We start from the raw sequence: 13,025 nt of genomic DNA, 5'->3' as shown, positions 1-13,025 counted from the left end.
AATGTCACTAAAACAACATTTGCTTTGCTTATCTCTCTTTGCTTTAACTATCAATTGATGGAAAACTACATTTTTTTTGTTAAAGTGGTTGTAAACCCTTAGGCCTCATGCACATGAGACGCAGGTGAAAACTCTACTAAAAAAAAAGCTGAAACGCGCGTTTTGCTGCGTTTGCATGCAGTGTTTAGCCGCGTTTGCGTTTATAAAGATGACATCATGTAGACCCTCCCCAAGCTCTCAAAGCATGTTTTTTTTAAACTATTTCTGCTATTTTGATCAGAGTGAGCAGTTGTCCACTTGCATTTGCCTCTCTTTCTGTGGTATATATTTTGAAATGGATCCCATATTGAATATATGTCAGGAAATGCTCCTGATGTTGCTCTTGATGAGACAGCAACGTCGTCGCAAAATTTCGTGAGAGGTCCAGAGTCAGAGCTCATCGATATTGGACCCATTCGTTGATGGGACAGTGAATGTCCGTTGGATATTTCACAAACATGTATGTGCAGCTGCGTACCTACCCCGAAAAGTTTTTTTAATTTTAGCCCGATGTCCATTGTCACATTTGATCTGCTCTTAGAAAAAGTACGACCTGGTCTGACATTCATGGACACCAATATGAGAAACAGTGTGTCACCAGAGGAACATCTGTTGGTAACGATCAGGTATGTGTATATATTTATAAAATATATCTATAGATGTACAGATGAATTTTTTTCTCTGTCCTTTATTTAAAAAAAAAAATAATGTCTATAATATATTTTTTTATTCATTTTTTCTAGTTTCAAATTGTTTTATTTAAAAGCAAATCTATGTTAATTAGATTTTTTTATAATTGTTTTAAATTTATTTGGCCAATTTTAAATATATTTTTATTGTGAAATATGTATTGATTAATATATTTAAATTCTTTGCTGCTGTATATGGTAGTATAATATTTTTTAATGCCTTATTAAAATATCCAGAATCCTAACCCTAACCATTCATCCTAACCCTAACCACTAACCCTAAACAATAACCCTAACACTAACCCTAAACAATAACCCTAACACTAACCCTAACACTAACCCTAACACTAACCCTAACCCTAACACTAACCCTAACCCCAACACTAACCCTAACACTAACCCTAACACTAACCCTAACCCCAACACTAACCCCAACACTAACCCCAACACTAACCCTACCCCTAACTGCTAACCCTATACAACCCTAATCCAACCCTTAATCCTAAACAATAACCCTAACGGATAACCACTTACCATAACACCCAACCCTAATGACCAAATTACATTGCTGCAGATGGTCACAGTTGACTTTGAGGCCATGTATCTCTGATGCAGAAAAGTGCATGACATTTTGCGACCTGACTTTGGGGCCCTCTATCTCGGGGTCACTTGGTGACAGGAACCTCAAATTTGGATATGTTGTAGTGCTAGTTCCACAGTGTCTGCATACCAAATTTGGGGTTCTTGGCAATAAGGGGCCCCAAGATATGGGCCCCCAAAGTCGGGTCACAAAATGTCATTCTCTGATGCAGAAAAGTGCATGACATTTTTCGACCTGACTTTGGGGCCCCCTATCTCGGGGTCACTTGGTGATAGTCGGGTCGCAAAATGTCATTCTCAGATCATATTTCTGAGTGTTCAGGTCCAAAAAATTGGGTTCCTTTAAAAACGCTTATAAATGCAAACGCGGCTAAACGCGGGTGCCGCATTTAGCCGTGTTTTGTGTCTGAAACGTGGAAATTTTTGCGTCTGAACCCATTTTTTTGCTTCTGGAAAAACGAGGTTAAACACAACTGCATAAAAACGGCAAAAAACTAGACTGTGTGCATGGACACATAGGATAACATTGAATGAGTTCAGGGGCAGTTGAAAAAAAGTGTCCAACTGCATCTAAACACGCGTTTAACAGCGTCTCGTGTGCATGAGGCCTTACTTCTACATGGTCAAAAAATATTGGCACTCTTGCATTTCTGTCAGATAATGCATTCCTTCGCCCAGAAAGTTGTTGCCATTACAAATGTTTAGATATTCTCGTGTTTATTTCTCTTGTTTGTACTGGTATGACACAAAAAAAAGCAGAAGACAAAAAAAAAATATATAGAAAAATGGACTGGACAAAATTATTGGCACCTCAAGTTAATATTTGATAGCACACCCCCTTGGAAAAAATAACTGAAATCAATTGCTTCCTCTAACCATCAATGAGTTGCTTGCATCTCTCTACTGGAGTTTTGGACCACTCTTTCTCCAACTGCTCCGGGTGTCTCAGATTGGAAGGGTTCCTTTTCCAAACTTCTGTTTTGAGATCTCTCCACAGGTGCTCTATGGGATTTAGATCTGGTCTCTATGCTGGCTAGCTCAGTACTTTCCATCACTTTGTCTTAAACCATTTCTTGGTGCTTTTGAGGAGTGCTTTGGGTCATTGCCCTGCGGTAAGACCCATGACCTTTGATGGAGACCCAACTTTGACACTGGGCCCTACATTGCACCCCAGAATTCTTTAATAGTCCTTCAGATTTAATAATGCCATATACACAGTCAAGATATCCAGTGCCTGAAGCAGCAAAGCAACCCCAAAATAACATCAGTGAACCTCCACCATGTTTGAATGTAGGGACTGTATTCTTTTCTTTAATCTCTTCACACCCACTGCAAATATGCGGCCCCATTGGACTGGGATCTTTCCATGGGGCCACATATTTCCTTATCTCCCTTTGTGCTGGGAGTGCTCCCAGCAGCACAGAGACAGGGGTCTCAACAGGAGCCGTGGGTCACATACTAATGATCAGGACCTGGAATTCCCAATTCCGGTTCACCTGATCGCGGTTATTGAAGAATTGAACTTGGGTTGTTATTCGGTGAAAGGTTATGGTAGTAGCAAGAAATATACAGGTAAAAAAAAGTTTTTTTTATTTTGGGCCAGTTTTCCTTGGATAATAATAATTGAAAAAAAAAAAAAAAAAATAATCAGAGCGCTCCATTACCATTTACCACCAAATGAAAGCCCAATTTGTCCTGGAAAAAAAAACAAGGTACAGTGCACCTGGATGCACCAAGTAGTTGTGATGATATGTACAGTTCTACGAATATAAGTCAAAGTTGCAAAATTGTGCTTTGGCATTCCGATTTGTTTTACCTGTGAAGGGGTTAAAAGCCTCATTTCTTTTTATGAAATCAGTAGAATAATGGGCTTAACCAAAAAATGCTGTAATTTAGTTTATGTCCACAGCACATTCTCCCAAAAGCATTTTGGCTTCCTCAGGTAAGTTTTGGCAAACTTTGATCATTTTTTTTCTCTTTCGTCCACGATCTGGGAAATTAGCTACAGTGCCATGGGCTGTTGCGCACAGTGGACACAAGAACATTAAGATCCCTGGAGATGGACTTGTAACCTTGAGATTGTCTATTTTCCACAATTTTTGTTCTCCAATTTCTCTTCTCCATGTTCCGTGTGGCACACAGAGAGACACAACAGAAAGGTTATCAATTTTTCACCATTCTAACTGGTTGCCGTTATGATTTCTACAGGGAAAGCACCTTTAAAGTGGAAGTAAACCCATGGATTTAAACAGTTAAAAAAAAGGCATGCCGGGAATGCTAACTGCACATTGGCTGTGCTCTCAGCCAAACTATCAAACCATCCAATGGCTGGTGTCATAACAAATCACATGTGCAGCACCATAGCAGTTGAAGATTAAACAGAGGCAAAGATGGCAGCTTCCTTGGCTGAAAATGATAGGGGAGTTTACTTCCACTTTAACTGATACAGGCAAGTTTAACTACAAATTACAGAAGCATCACACACATGGAATGCAATTATTTCTTACAATTTTGATAAAATGCCAACAACTTTGTCCACTCCATTTTTGGAGTTTTGAGTGGAACATGTCAGATTTGGCTTTTTGTTTTCCAATTTTTTGTGTCATACCAATACAAACAAAAGAAATAAACATGAGAATGGCTAAACATTGTAATTGCAACAATTTTCTGACAGAAATGCAGGGGTGCCAATATTTTTGCCACGACATACACAGAGATGAAACAAATCCTCCTACATACGTTGAACCCATATACAGTCTTCTCTACTCTACATCAGTTCAAATTGCTGAATTTACAAAGCTTGTCTGAGTGGACAGAAAACATGGGGGAGAACTGAAGTTACACTCTGCATAGCTCAATAAGGAGAGCTGATTGGAGGAAAGGGACCCATCCTCCTTCAGACAGGAACACACAGGAACAGAGCTGAGGCTGTCAATCACAGGCTGTATTCTGAAGCTCCATCCCCGTCACCTTGTTTCCCCTGGTGTCAGAAAAACTTTACAGAAGTGACTCATGCAAATAGCAGGGAAACAAGGCAGCAGACAGTAGCGACACAGTGCTCTATATTGAGACAAGTACACGCTATAGAGGGATAAGCTTTGTTCACATATTTACGTGAGAGGTTTACAACCACTTTGAGCTTCTTAGAATTATTTGTCTATAAATGTATAACTGCTACAAAATCCATTTTGTAATTTAAAAGCAGGCCTTGAGCTAAAAATGCAAGATCTGCTTTGTACATCAGTCCACCCCATTTTAAAGTGATGCATGATAGCTACAAAAAAAGCACATCTGTGGGGGAATAACTTTATAAAATATACTTACCTTACAGCCAGCATCTTCCCATAGTGCCTAGACGAAGGTGATGTCACAATCCTTCTGGCGAAATCACGAGAACACCAGGGATCCCAAATTGAGTAAGATACCCCACTGTGCTAGACGGCTTAAAAATTTTATGAAACTTTTCAAATCACTGCGTATGTGCTGCGGTTTGAAGAGGTCTGCATGCTGCATCTTTTGTGCACTTTTAAAAAGGGCACCAAAAATGCACCTTTCATTGAAGTCAATAAGAAACGCACTAAAATGCACCCAGGGTTTGTTTTTAAGTTCTTTGTTATGGTCACTATACTGGTTTAGAAGCGGGTACGCACTGGCATCTTTAAAGTGGTTGCTAAGCCACTGTGTTGTGTTCATATAATCATCTCTGGTTGGTAATGTTAGGTGCCACTGTTTTTTATATATACAAAGAGCTCTTCTAAACCTTATTTCGTAGCGCCGCTCGGTGTGACCAGCCACTTTTCCTTTCTCTCGATCAGACAGCTACAGCAGGAGAGACCGAGAATCCCCCGCTGACGTCAGTCAGGAGGAGAGGCAACCAGTCACGTGATCGCTGCTCTGAAATCAGGTATAGAATGGCTTTTTATTTTTATTAGAAAACACAGACACTGGGGCACCTAACATTAAGCACAGAGGATTATATAACAATTTAAAAGTAATTTCAGCAGCAGGAGGAGAGGGGAGTGGTGGGCACTGTCACTAGCCGACAGGCAGGGAGGGAGGGGGAGAGAGAGGACAGAGGAGAGAGCGGATGACGGAGGCACTCAAACTGACCATGGTGTCAGGGCTCAGCAGCCATGATAAACTGTGGTAGTTTACATTGGGGAGGTCAGAAGCAGGCAGGATCAGCCAGGTATTTTAGGAGATTTAGGGGGGCAAATTACACAGCACAAGCACTATGCTGTATAACATAAATTTAAAGGAACAGGATCTTTTTTTTGGGTAACAAACGCTTTAACAACCAGTGAATAGCTGACTGTTAAAGAGGAGCTTCAGTCTCCCCCCAAAAAATTTTAAGTCAGCAGCTACAAATACTGCAAGTGCTGACTTTTAATATAAGGACACTTACTTGTTCAGGGATCCTGCAATTTCCTCATCCGAGACGATTCTTAATTTGGCTTTGGGTGCAGGTGCGGGCATCTTGTGAAGCCTGTTGACTGCACTGCGCTTTGAAAACGGTCCCTCCGTCTTCTGGGACCTATGTCCCATAAGGCTTCAGGGGCAAGGAGGGGGGCTGTGGCGATCTGACCGGACGTGAGAGCGGATACCTCTTAAAATCAGGTACCCCTCCCCTCGCTAAAAGTACCAAATGTGGCAGTGGAGGGGTGGGGGGGGGTGATAACAAGTGGAACTTCCCCTTTTTGTGAAGTTCCACTTTAAGGAGCCCATGATTGTTAAGCTACCTTAACAATTAGCAGGTATGTAAACAATCTCCCCCCTGGTAGCACCAGTCTTCAAGTTCCTGTGAATCTGATCTGATTTTCCCCACCTCCTCCCCTCATATTCTTGGAGCCGAAGCTTTCGTGCCTGCCTTCTCTCCACCTTCTCCCCCCTGCGGTGGTAGCATTGCTCCTGCACAAGAGGAGCTGGAGCATGCCAACTACTGGGGAAGGCATCATTACTGGTTAAGCAGGACAGCGGCTTCCGGCTCCTTAACAACCAATCACTGGCATCCATAACAATGACTAAATAGCTGGTTGTAAAGAAACAGCGCCCTTAACAACCAGTTTTTCACGCACATGGGCTGTAATGCAACGCATTTAAAATGTAGTATGCAATTGTTTAGAAAACGCACAGTGCATTTTAGAAGAACTGCAGTATGAAAGTTGCTGCCTAAATTTACAAACTTTATTTGATAAAATAAACTTTCAACACATGAAAGAAGAAACACAGGAGCATTCTATGTTATCTAGAGACATTTGTAAATTCAAGCAGAGCGGGATTGTTTTTAAATCAACAAAGTGAACATTTTTAATCATTTGGCTCGTGCCAAAACATTTTTACCCAGTTTGCACCCATACATGACATAAGAAAAAATATTATTACCTGAAAGAAGTAATAGTAACACTCCCTCCTAGGTATGTACAGCTATCCAAATGTATATCATTTAGCTGTGCAGCCTATTGTTCTGTGCCTATGCACTGTTGCCACCTGCAACCTAGAAGTTTTTATAATGCCTGCAGCATCAGGTTCTGCTCTGTAAAGTCTAGTACGCACGGGGCAGATATCAGCTGAACTAGCCAATATTCGCCCCGTGTGTGTGGCAGCCGGTCTGACAGAAACCAGCTGTTCTGCTGGCTTCTGTCGATGGCTCATGTCTGACAACGGTCTGCCGACCGTTTCCCCATCAGCACTCTCAGCCAATGGCTGAGAGTGCTGTTCAGAGTATTCTGGCAGGGGAGCCATCCCGCTGTCAGAACACAATAACTCAGCAGGGGAGATCGCTGTACTAACATCAGATTGTTAGTACCGCAGCTCTGACCTGACAATTGTTTTTTTGTTCAACCCAGTGAAAAAAAAATAGAAGAAAAATGAGTGGTGTGTGTGGCTTACAGGCAAAAAGTTTACAGGCAGGCAGTCATTTTGAGGTGGGTGCCACCAGCGTACTGATACAGTTAAGAGCAGGCAAGATCCATGATGGTGGCATACAGTATACATAATCTAAAGTACCTTTGTCCGTAAACACCACATCAATCACAGGGACACAGGGTTGAGTATTACCCTAGTATAGTTTTAAAAAAAATACAAAGAAAAAGATCTACAATTCCTTTATACATTAACTCTTCCAACCTGTTTAACAGGAACCATTATTTGAACAATAGCTTAAATGATGGCACACACAAGTGCAAAACAAAGGACTAGGGAAAAGTGTAGGCCTTTACTGAAAATAAAAGCTAATACCTTGTTTCCATTGCTATACATTTCAAACATACAGAGCTGGTGAAAAATATGGCCACACTTTTTCAGCTTTCCAACAGCAGTTGGCTTGATGGATTTGCTTTCCGAAGTTTCACTGTATCCAGAAGACGTAGTCAATGTCTCCATGCAAATGATACAGTCCTATAAAATAAAAGGAAAAGGTTGCATGCAACATTAAATTCACATTTTCTACTCCGTGCATTTCTTTGTATATTATGAAAAGTGCAATCATACTTCTTCTGGAGGCTTCTCAATGGTTTCCACATATTTCTTCACAACTTGTTCTGGGTCAGTAACTCCTGAGACAAATACATTACAATTATGTAAGGTTAAAAACACAAGGTTTAGAGCAAAAATATGCATTCCTACGTACAGTCACGTGAAAAGCAAGTATATCCTATGGCACTTGTTGACTTTTTCTTTTTAACATATCTCAACATAACACTGACAAAGTGCTTCTCAAATGACAACTATCAATTCAATCAGTGCCTACAGATAAAAGTGCTACACCTGAACGAACACATAAAAACGGACATTGAGTATTTATTCCTATAATTGAAATAGTTGATTTGTCACACTGAAAAAGTACACACAAACATTTACCACCACTGCAAATCGATGAAATTAGAACCTGGCTTTCCAGATTAGGCGCCAGTGATTAAAAATTCCTCAGGGAGCATGCAGGTGGAATCCATCTTATTTAAACATCAGACATTTATGATCTGGTGTTCTCTTTGCTGTTGACCTGAGATGTCATAATGCCCAAATCAAAAAAAAAAAAAAAAGAAGAAGGTTGTGGATGCCTAGGAGTCTGGAAATAGATTTAAAAAGGATTGTCAAATGATGTGAAATCTATCATTCTAATGTAGAGAAAGTAATCTGCAATTGGTGTAGATTTTAAAGGAATGCTAATTTATTCAGGATTTAGAAGCTTATCGTTTGATGCTGAAAGAAATCTCCCAATTTAATCTGCATGGAAGGGGTGCTAGGGAAAAAAAAATATGGAAATATGACTTACCTGTAAATTCCATACAATTGAGTACAGTATAAGACACCGGCGACATTCATACACCAAGGTTATAGGTGTGTACCTTCAGGTGATTAAACACTGGCAAGCTTTTGACGACACATTGCCCTGGGATGCCTCCCTATAACCATATCCCACTCCTTGAAATTTTTTATTTTTTTTTTGCAGCAAGCAATGCAAAATAAACCAAGGAAAGGACGTCCTCTTCTGTACTCCAAGATACAGAATTTCCAAGTAAAAATTACTTTTATCTTAACTGTACAGTACAGGACACTGGAAACAACTGGACAGTCATGTTCAACGGGCCCAAAAAACAACAGAGGCCAAATGACTCATGTTGAAAGTGCCGCTGTGGGAGCCATTCCGACCAACAATTCTTCGCCGCCCACCAGTCGCTACATGCCGGGACAGCTTTGCCGAATTGAAAGAGAATTCTTGACTGGAATTGGGTGAAAGGCATTGCCTAAAAAGAGGCAACCATTAGGCCTAGAACGCTCATAGAGCTGCTCACTATGGGATGTCTCTTGGATCTCAGTTCTCAAGCATAGGCTATTGGAAAAAGCATTTCCTTTTAAGAAAGACTTTCACTTTGAATGTGTTCAAAACCAGACCCAAGTATTGTAGGCAAAGAGAAGGTTTAAAAATAAATAAATAAATAAATAAATAAATAAATAAATAAATTGAGCACCCAGCTGAAAGCATGGAGCAGTTGGATTGTCAACTGAAGTGAACATTTGCTCACAACTGACTGGTAAGCCAGTCTGTCAGAAGAAGGTCATCTAGGCAGCCCATGACTTGTATGCCCTGGGTTCTGAGCAGGGCCAGCAGAGGTGCTAAGACCTTTGTGAACACTCTGGGAACAGAGAATAGGTTGAAGAGCAGTGCAACAAACTGAAAGTTATTTTCTGCCACTGTGAAGTGCAGAAAGCAGTGATGGGGTGGGTAAATACGAACATGCAGATAAGCATCTTGGATATCCACCGATGTCAGGTATTCCCCTTGTCTCAAAGAGGCAGTTACTGACCATGTAGATTCCAATGTCAAGTTTTGGAATTTGAAGGAACCTGGATTTTAGGTTCAAAACAGAGTGAATATCCCTGTTGGGCTCTGGTACAATTAACAGGTTTGAGTAAAAACATTTGAACCGGTCTTGTGGCAGTATTGGCACAAACTCCCTGGGACAAGAGGTGGTTCAGGGCCAAACCTAAGGGCTAAACTCAGGATTTGAAACTGAAGCCTGGGTAGAGTGAACAGATGCACTGCATTTTGAGGAGGAGTTATTTTGGAACCTTCCTCCAGTGATCTCTTTGATACTTTGGTCAAGTGCGTCACCAAACAGATGTCTTCCTTGGAAGGGCATACATGTGAAGCACATTTTGCAACTTCAACTGTCCAAGCTTTAAGCCATCTGATTCTGCGCATGTGAATGGATATTAGAACCATGTCTCATGACATGTTCTAGGGCATCCACACAAAAATACAGAGCAGAAGCAAACTGCAGTAGTTGCACTGCAACAGCACAATCCTGAAATACAGGGTCATGTTAATTGGCCATTGTCCTAGTTCTAGTCCAGTTAGCTGTAGATTGACTTACAGAAGACAGCAGGACAACCGAAATAGACCGCTTCTTTTCAAACCTTTTTTCTACTGGATAGATATCAGCAAAGATGGGGGGGGGGGGGGTTCTGCACTACTGCCTCAATATCCTTTTCATTCCCTTCTGCATCCTCTGGGGCTGGTATTATCAGGATCTAACTCAGCAGACAGATCCCCTGCCAAGAAAAATGGATCTGGTTCACGTGAAAGGGACCTTAAGATCATATTCTGACCAAGGATAGTGACATAGATCTGGAACATTCAGTTTTTATTGGTAGGCCACATGTTATGTGCCTGAAATGGAGTTAGAATTAAAAAGAGCCAGAATTCCCCTTGGGGGCACTGACGGAGTGGAGTGGGGGAAATAGAGTAGGTGTGTCTGGAAGGTATAGAACATCCTGTAACAAATCCTTGAAAGGATGAGAGGAAGCACCCAAGTTCATTATAAAGTCTCTATTAAATTTGAATGCCATACTTGAAGGGTTTGTACTGTGAAGTGTCACTAAACCGATGTATGCTGGGTGTGATATTTCCACAGTATACTTGCACATTCAGGCACGCTAACTTGCTAGAGTGCCTACTTCCAATAATGCAAAGTCTGAGTACAGTGTGTCTACTCTAGGGATTGACATACAGGGCAAACACCAAACTTAAAGTGGTTCTCCATTTTTTCTTTTATTCTGCATACCTTGTGGTGGGTACTGAATGTTTCAGATGCTCACCCACCCAGCAATTCAGCTGTGTCTTGCAAAACCCTGTCAGAATTCTGCCCTGCTCGGCCTAGCGCCATCTTGCCATGTGACATCATCCCGAGGCCAAATGGCTTTCGAGTTTAGCCAACGGGTCCTGGAATGATGCGCCACTAAGCCCACCCCTCTCCTCTCTCTATGAAGCACTATGCGGAGCTATAGCAGGCATAATATGCCTGTCATTCAGGGGAGGGACAAACCTCTTAAGAAAAAAAAAAGTAAACCAAAAAATAAAAAGTGTGCTTTAGGTGCGGAGGAGGAGGAGTGGAGAGAACGTCACAATAAGGGTAAAGTTACGCTTTAAGGGATGTTCTGAATTTTTAGGCTTGCCTTAATATGGGGTCGCGGATTGGTCCACCTTAAATTGCGAGCTGTTCCACCTGCTACAAAGAGGATGACCTGAGGATCGGGCATTTCTCGTTTTGGGCTGTCTTGCTTTTGTTTTGATTAACTGGCATGCAGGTGACATCTCCCAGCTTGTATGAGTTCTGCTCATGCATCCATACACGCGTGGTCAGTGAGCTGTATTGAGCATAGTGATAGAGACCGGGATAACTGGTGGGTTGAGGGGGGAGGCGGGCATAGCAGGCAGCCACTGTTGGGCTTGGTGGAGAAGGACTGTCGCATCCTCTCCCATCAGTGTTCCTGGATGCCACTGCTCTGTACTGCGGGAAGAGGTTGTTTTTTTTTTTACAAGAGAGACTTTGCATGTCTATCAAAAAAACTCACCCAATCATCTCATCACAAACCTTATAAACCAAGTTCCAAAGCGAGTTTGGCACATATGCTCTCCTTTTAGGACCTAGCACATCAGCTGTAAATTACCAATTTAAAATAGCACCTCTAATGGCCAGTGCTCTGATATCACTGGGTAGATAATCAGTGTTTTTTTTACACCTGCTTCTTATGTCTCTCATAGAAGTCAGAAATCCCATGGCGAGTTTGGTCACCATTTTTTCTCCTAAGACTATAATGAAGGTGCCACTGACATAGTTGATTAACTCAATTATTTGTTCCACCAAGGGACTATCAGACTGTTTGGCACTACAGCAGCTGCAGTAGTTGAGCGGAACTGGGAATACTGGAGTTTGTGAAAAACACAAGAAGCCGGTATGTAATTCAAATACCAGCAAAAATGCAAACTACAGGTTTAGGTGCAGATGGTGTTTAACCTCCAACTTTCTTTTGTGCCTTCTTGTACAATTGAATGTATTCCTTTGTGAACAGAACACTTTCACAGAGGAAATGGCTGTATGGATTAAGCCAGTTTACACAATACACTAGTGTTTAGATTGCCATGCACTGTTTTTCCATTGGTGAACTAAATGATTTTAAGTTCAATTACCTTCCCCCCAAGAAATGCTATAAAGATGTTAATAGGAAGAAGTTTACCCACACTGGTAAACTAAAGCAATTCCTGGATGAAAAATTAAGGCGATGAGCAAGTATGCCATGCAACCTGTACCTCAAGCTTTAATTTTTACTTTTGAGTGCATTTTTAACCCTTTTGTTGGTTAAATTAATTGAATAATTAATTGAAGCCAAGATACCTGGGCTAAACTTAGCAGCATCAGTTAACCTGATAACTGTACAACTAATAAAGATAAAATTTATCATTTAAAAAAAAAAGGACATGCAGTCGGTGAAGTATTATTTTTTTTATTATAGATGTTTTTTTTCCCCCTAAAAAGCTCCCAGCTTGCATGTGAGTACTATATCATAGCTGATGTAGCGATCACATGACTGGGAACTAATCAAAGTGGTTCCCAATCATTAACAGGGACAGAAGCCGTCAGTGACAGTTGGGTTTGACAGCTGGTAACTGTCAAAAAGAAGAATGTTTATTTTTGTATCCCCAGCACAGGGCACTGTGCTGTGCAATGTTAATATACAGATTCCCAAAGGGAAGGGGTTGAACAGAACTACAACAGGGGAGGTAAAGTGACTGCAGTACGAAAAATGTGAAACCCCACAGTACGTTCATATTGCTAGTCTGGCCATACATATAAACTTTCTGGGACACCTGTGGCTTTTTTTAGAAAAGTTAAACAGGTTAATTAGGCAAGATTG

At 41.1% G+C, this 13,025-nt stretch overlaps 1 protein-coding gene across 3 annotated transcripts in view; it reads right to left on the bottom strand.

Moving 5' to 3' along the window:
* LOC143958928 (putative E3 ubiquitin-protein ligase DTX2) overlaps nt 1–13,025 on the bottom strand; it is a 106,464-nt gene that overhangs the window by 15,681 nt on the left and 77,758 nt on the right. For all 3 annotated transcript variants that reach the window (XM_077467913.1, XM_077467915.1, XM_077467914.1), the window contains 2 exons: nt 7,818–7,882; nt 7,566–7,724 (listed from right to left, as the gene is read on the bottom strand). In XM_077467913.1, the coding sequence (XP_077324039.1) occupies nt 7,566–7,724; nt 7,818–7,882 (224 nt within the window). The remainder of the gene's footprint in view (nt 1–7,565; nt 7,725–7,817; nt 7,883–13,025) is intronic.

Source organism: Lithobates pipiens, unplaced genomic scaffold (genome assembly GCF_037356315.1).
Source record: "Lithobates pipiens isolate NorthernLeopardFrog02 unplaced genomic scaffold, aLitPip1_a1.2 Scaffold_65, whole genome shotgun sequence".
Lineage (NCBI taxonomy): Eukaryota > Metazoa > Chordata > Amphibia > Anura > Ranidae > Lithobates > Lithobates pipiens.
This window is presented reverse-complemented; position numbering and strand designations above follow the sequence as displayed.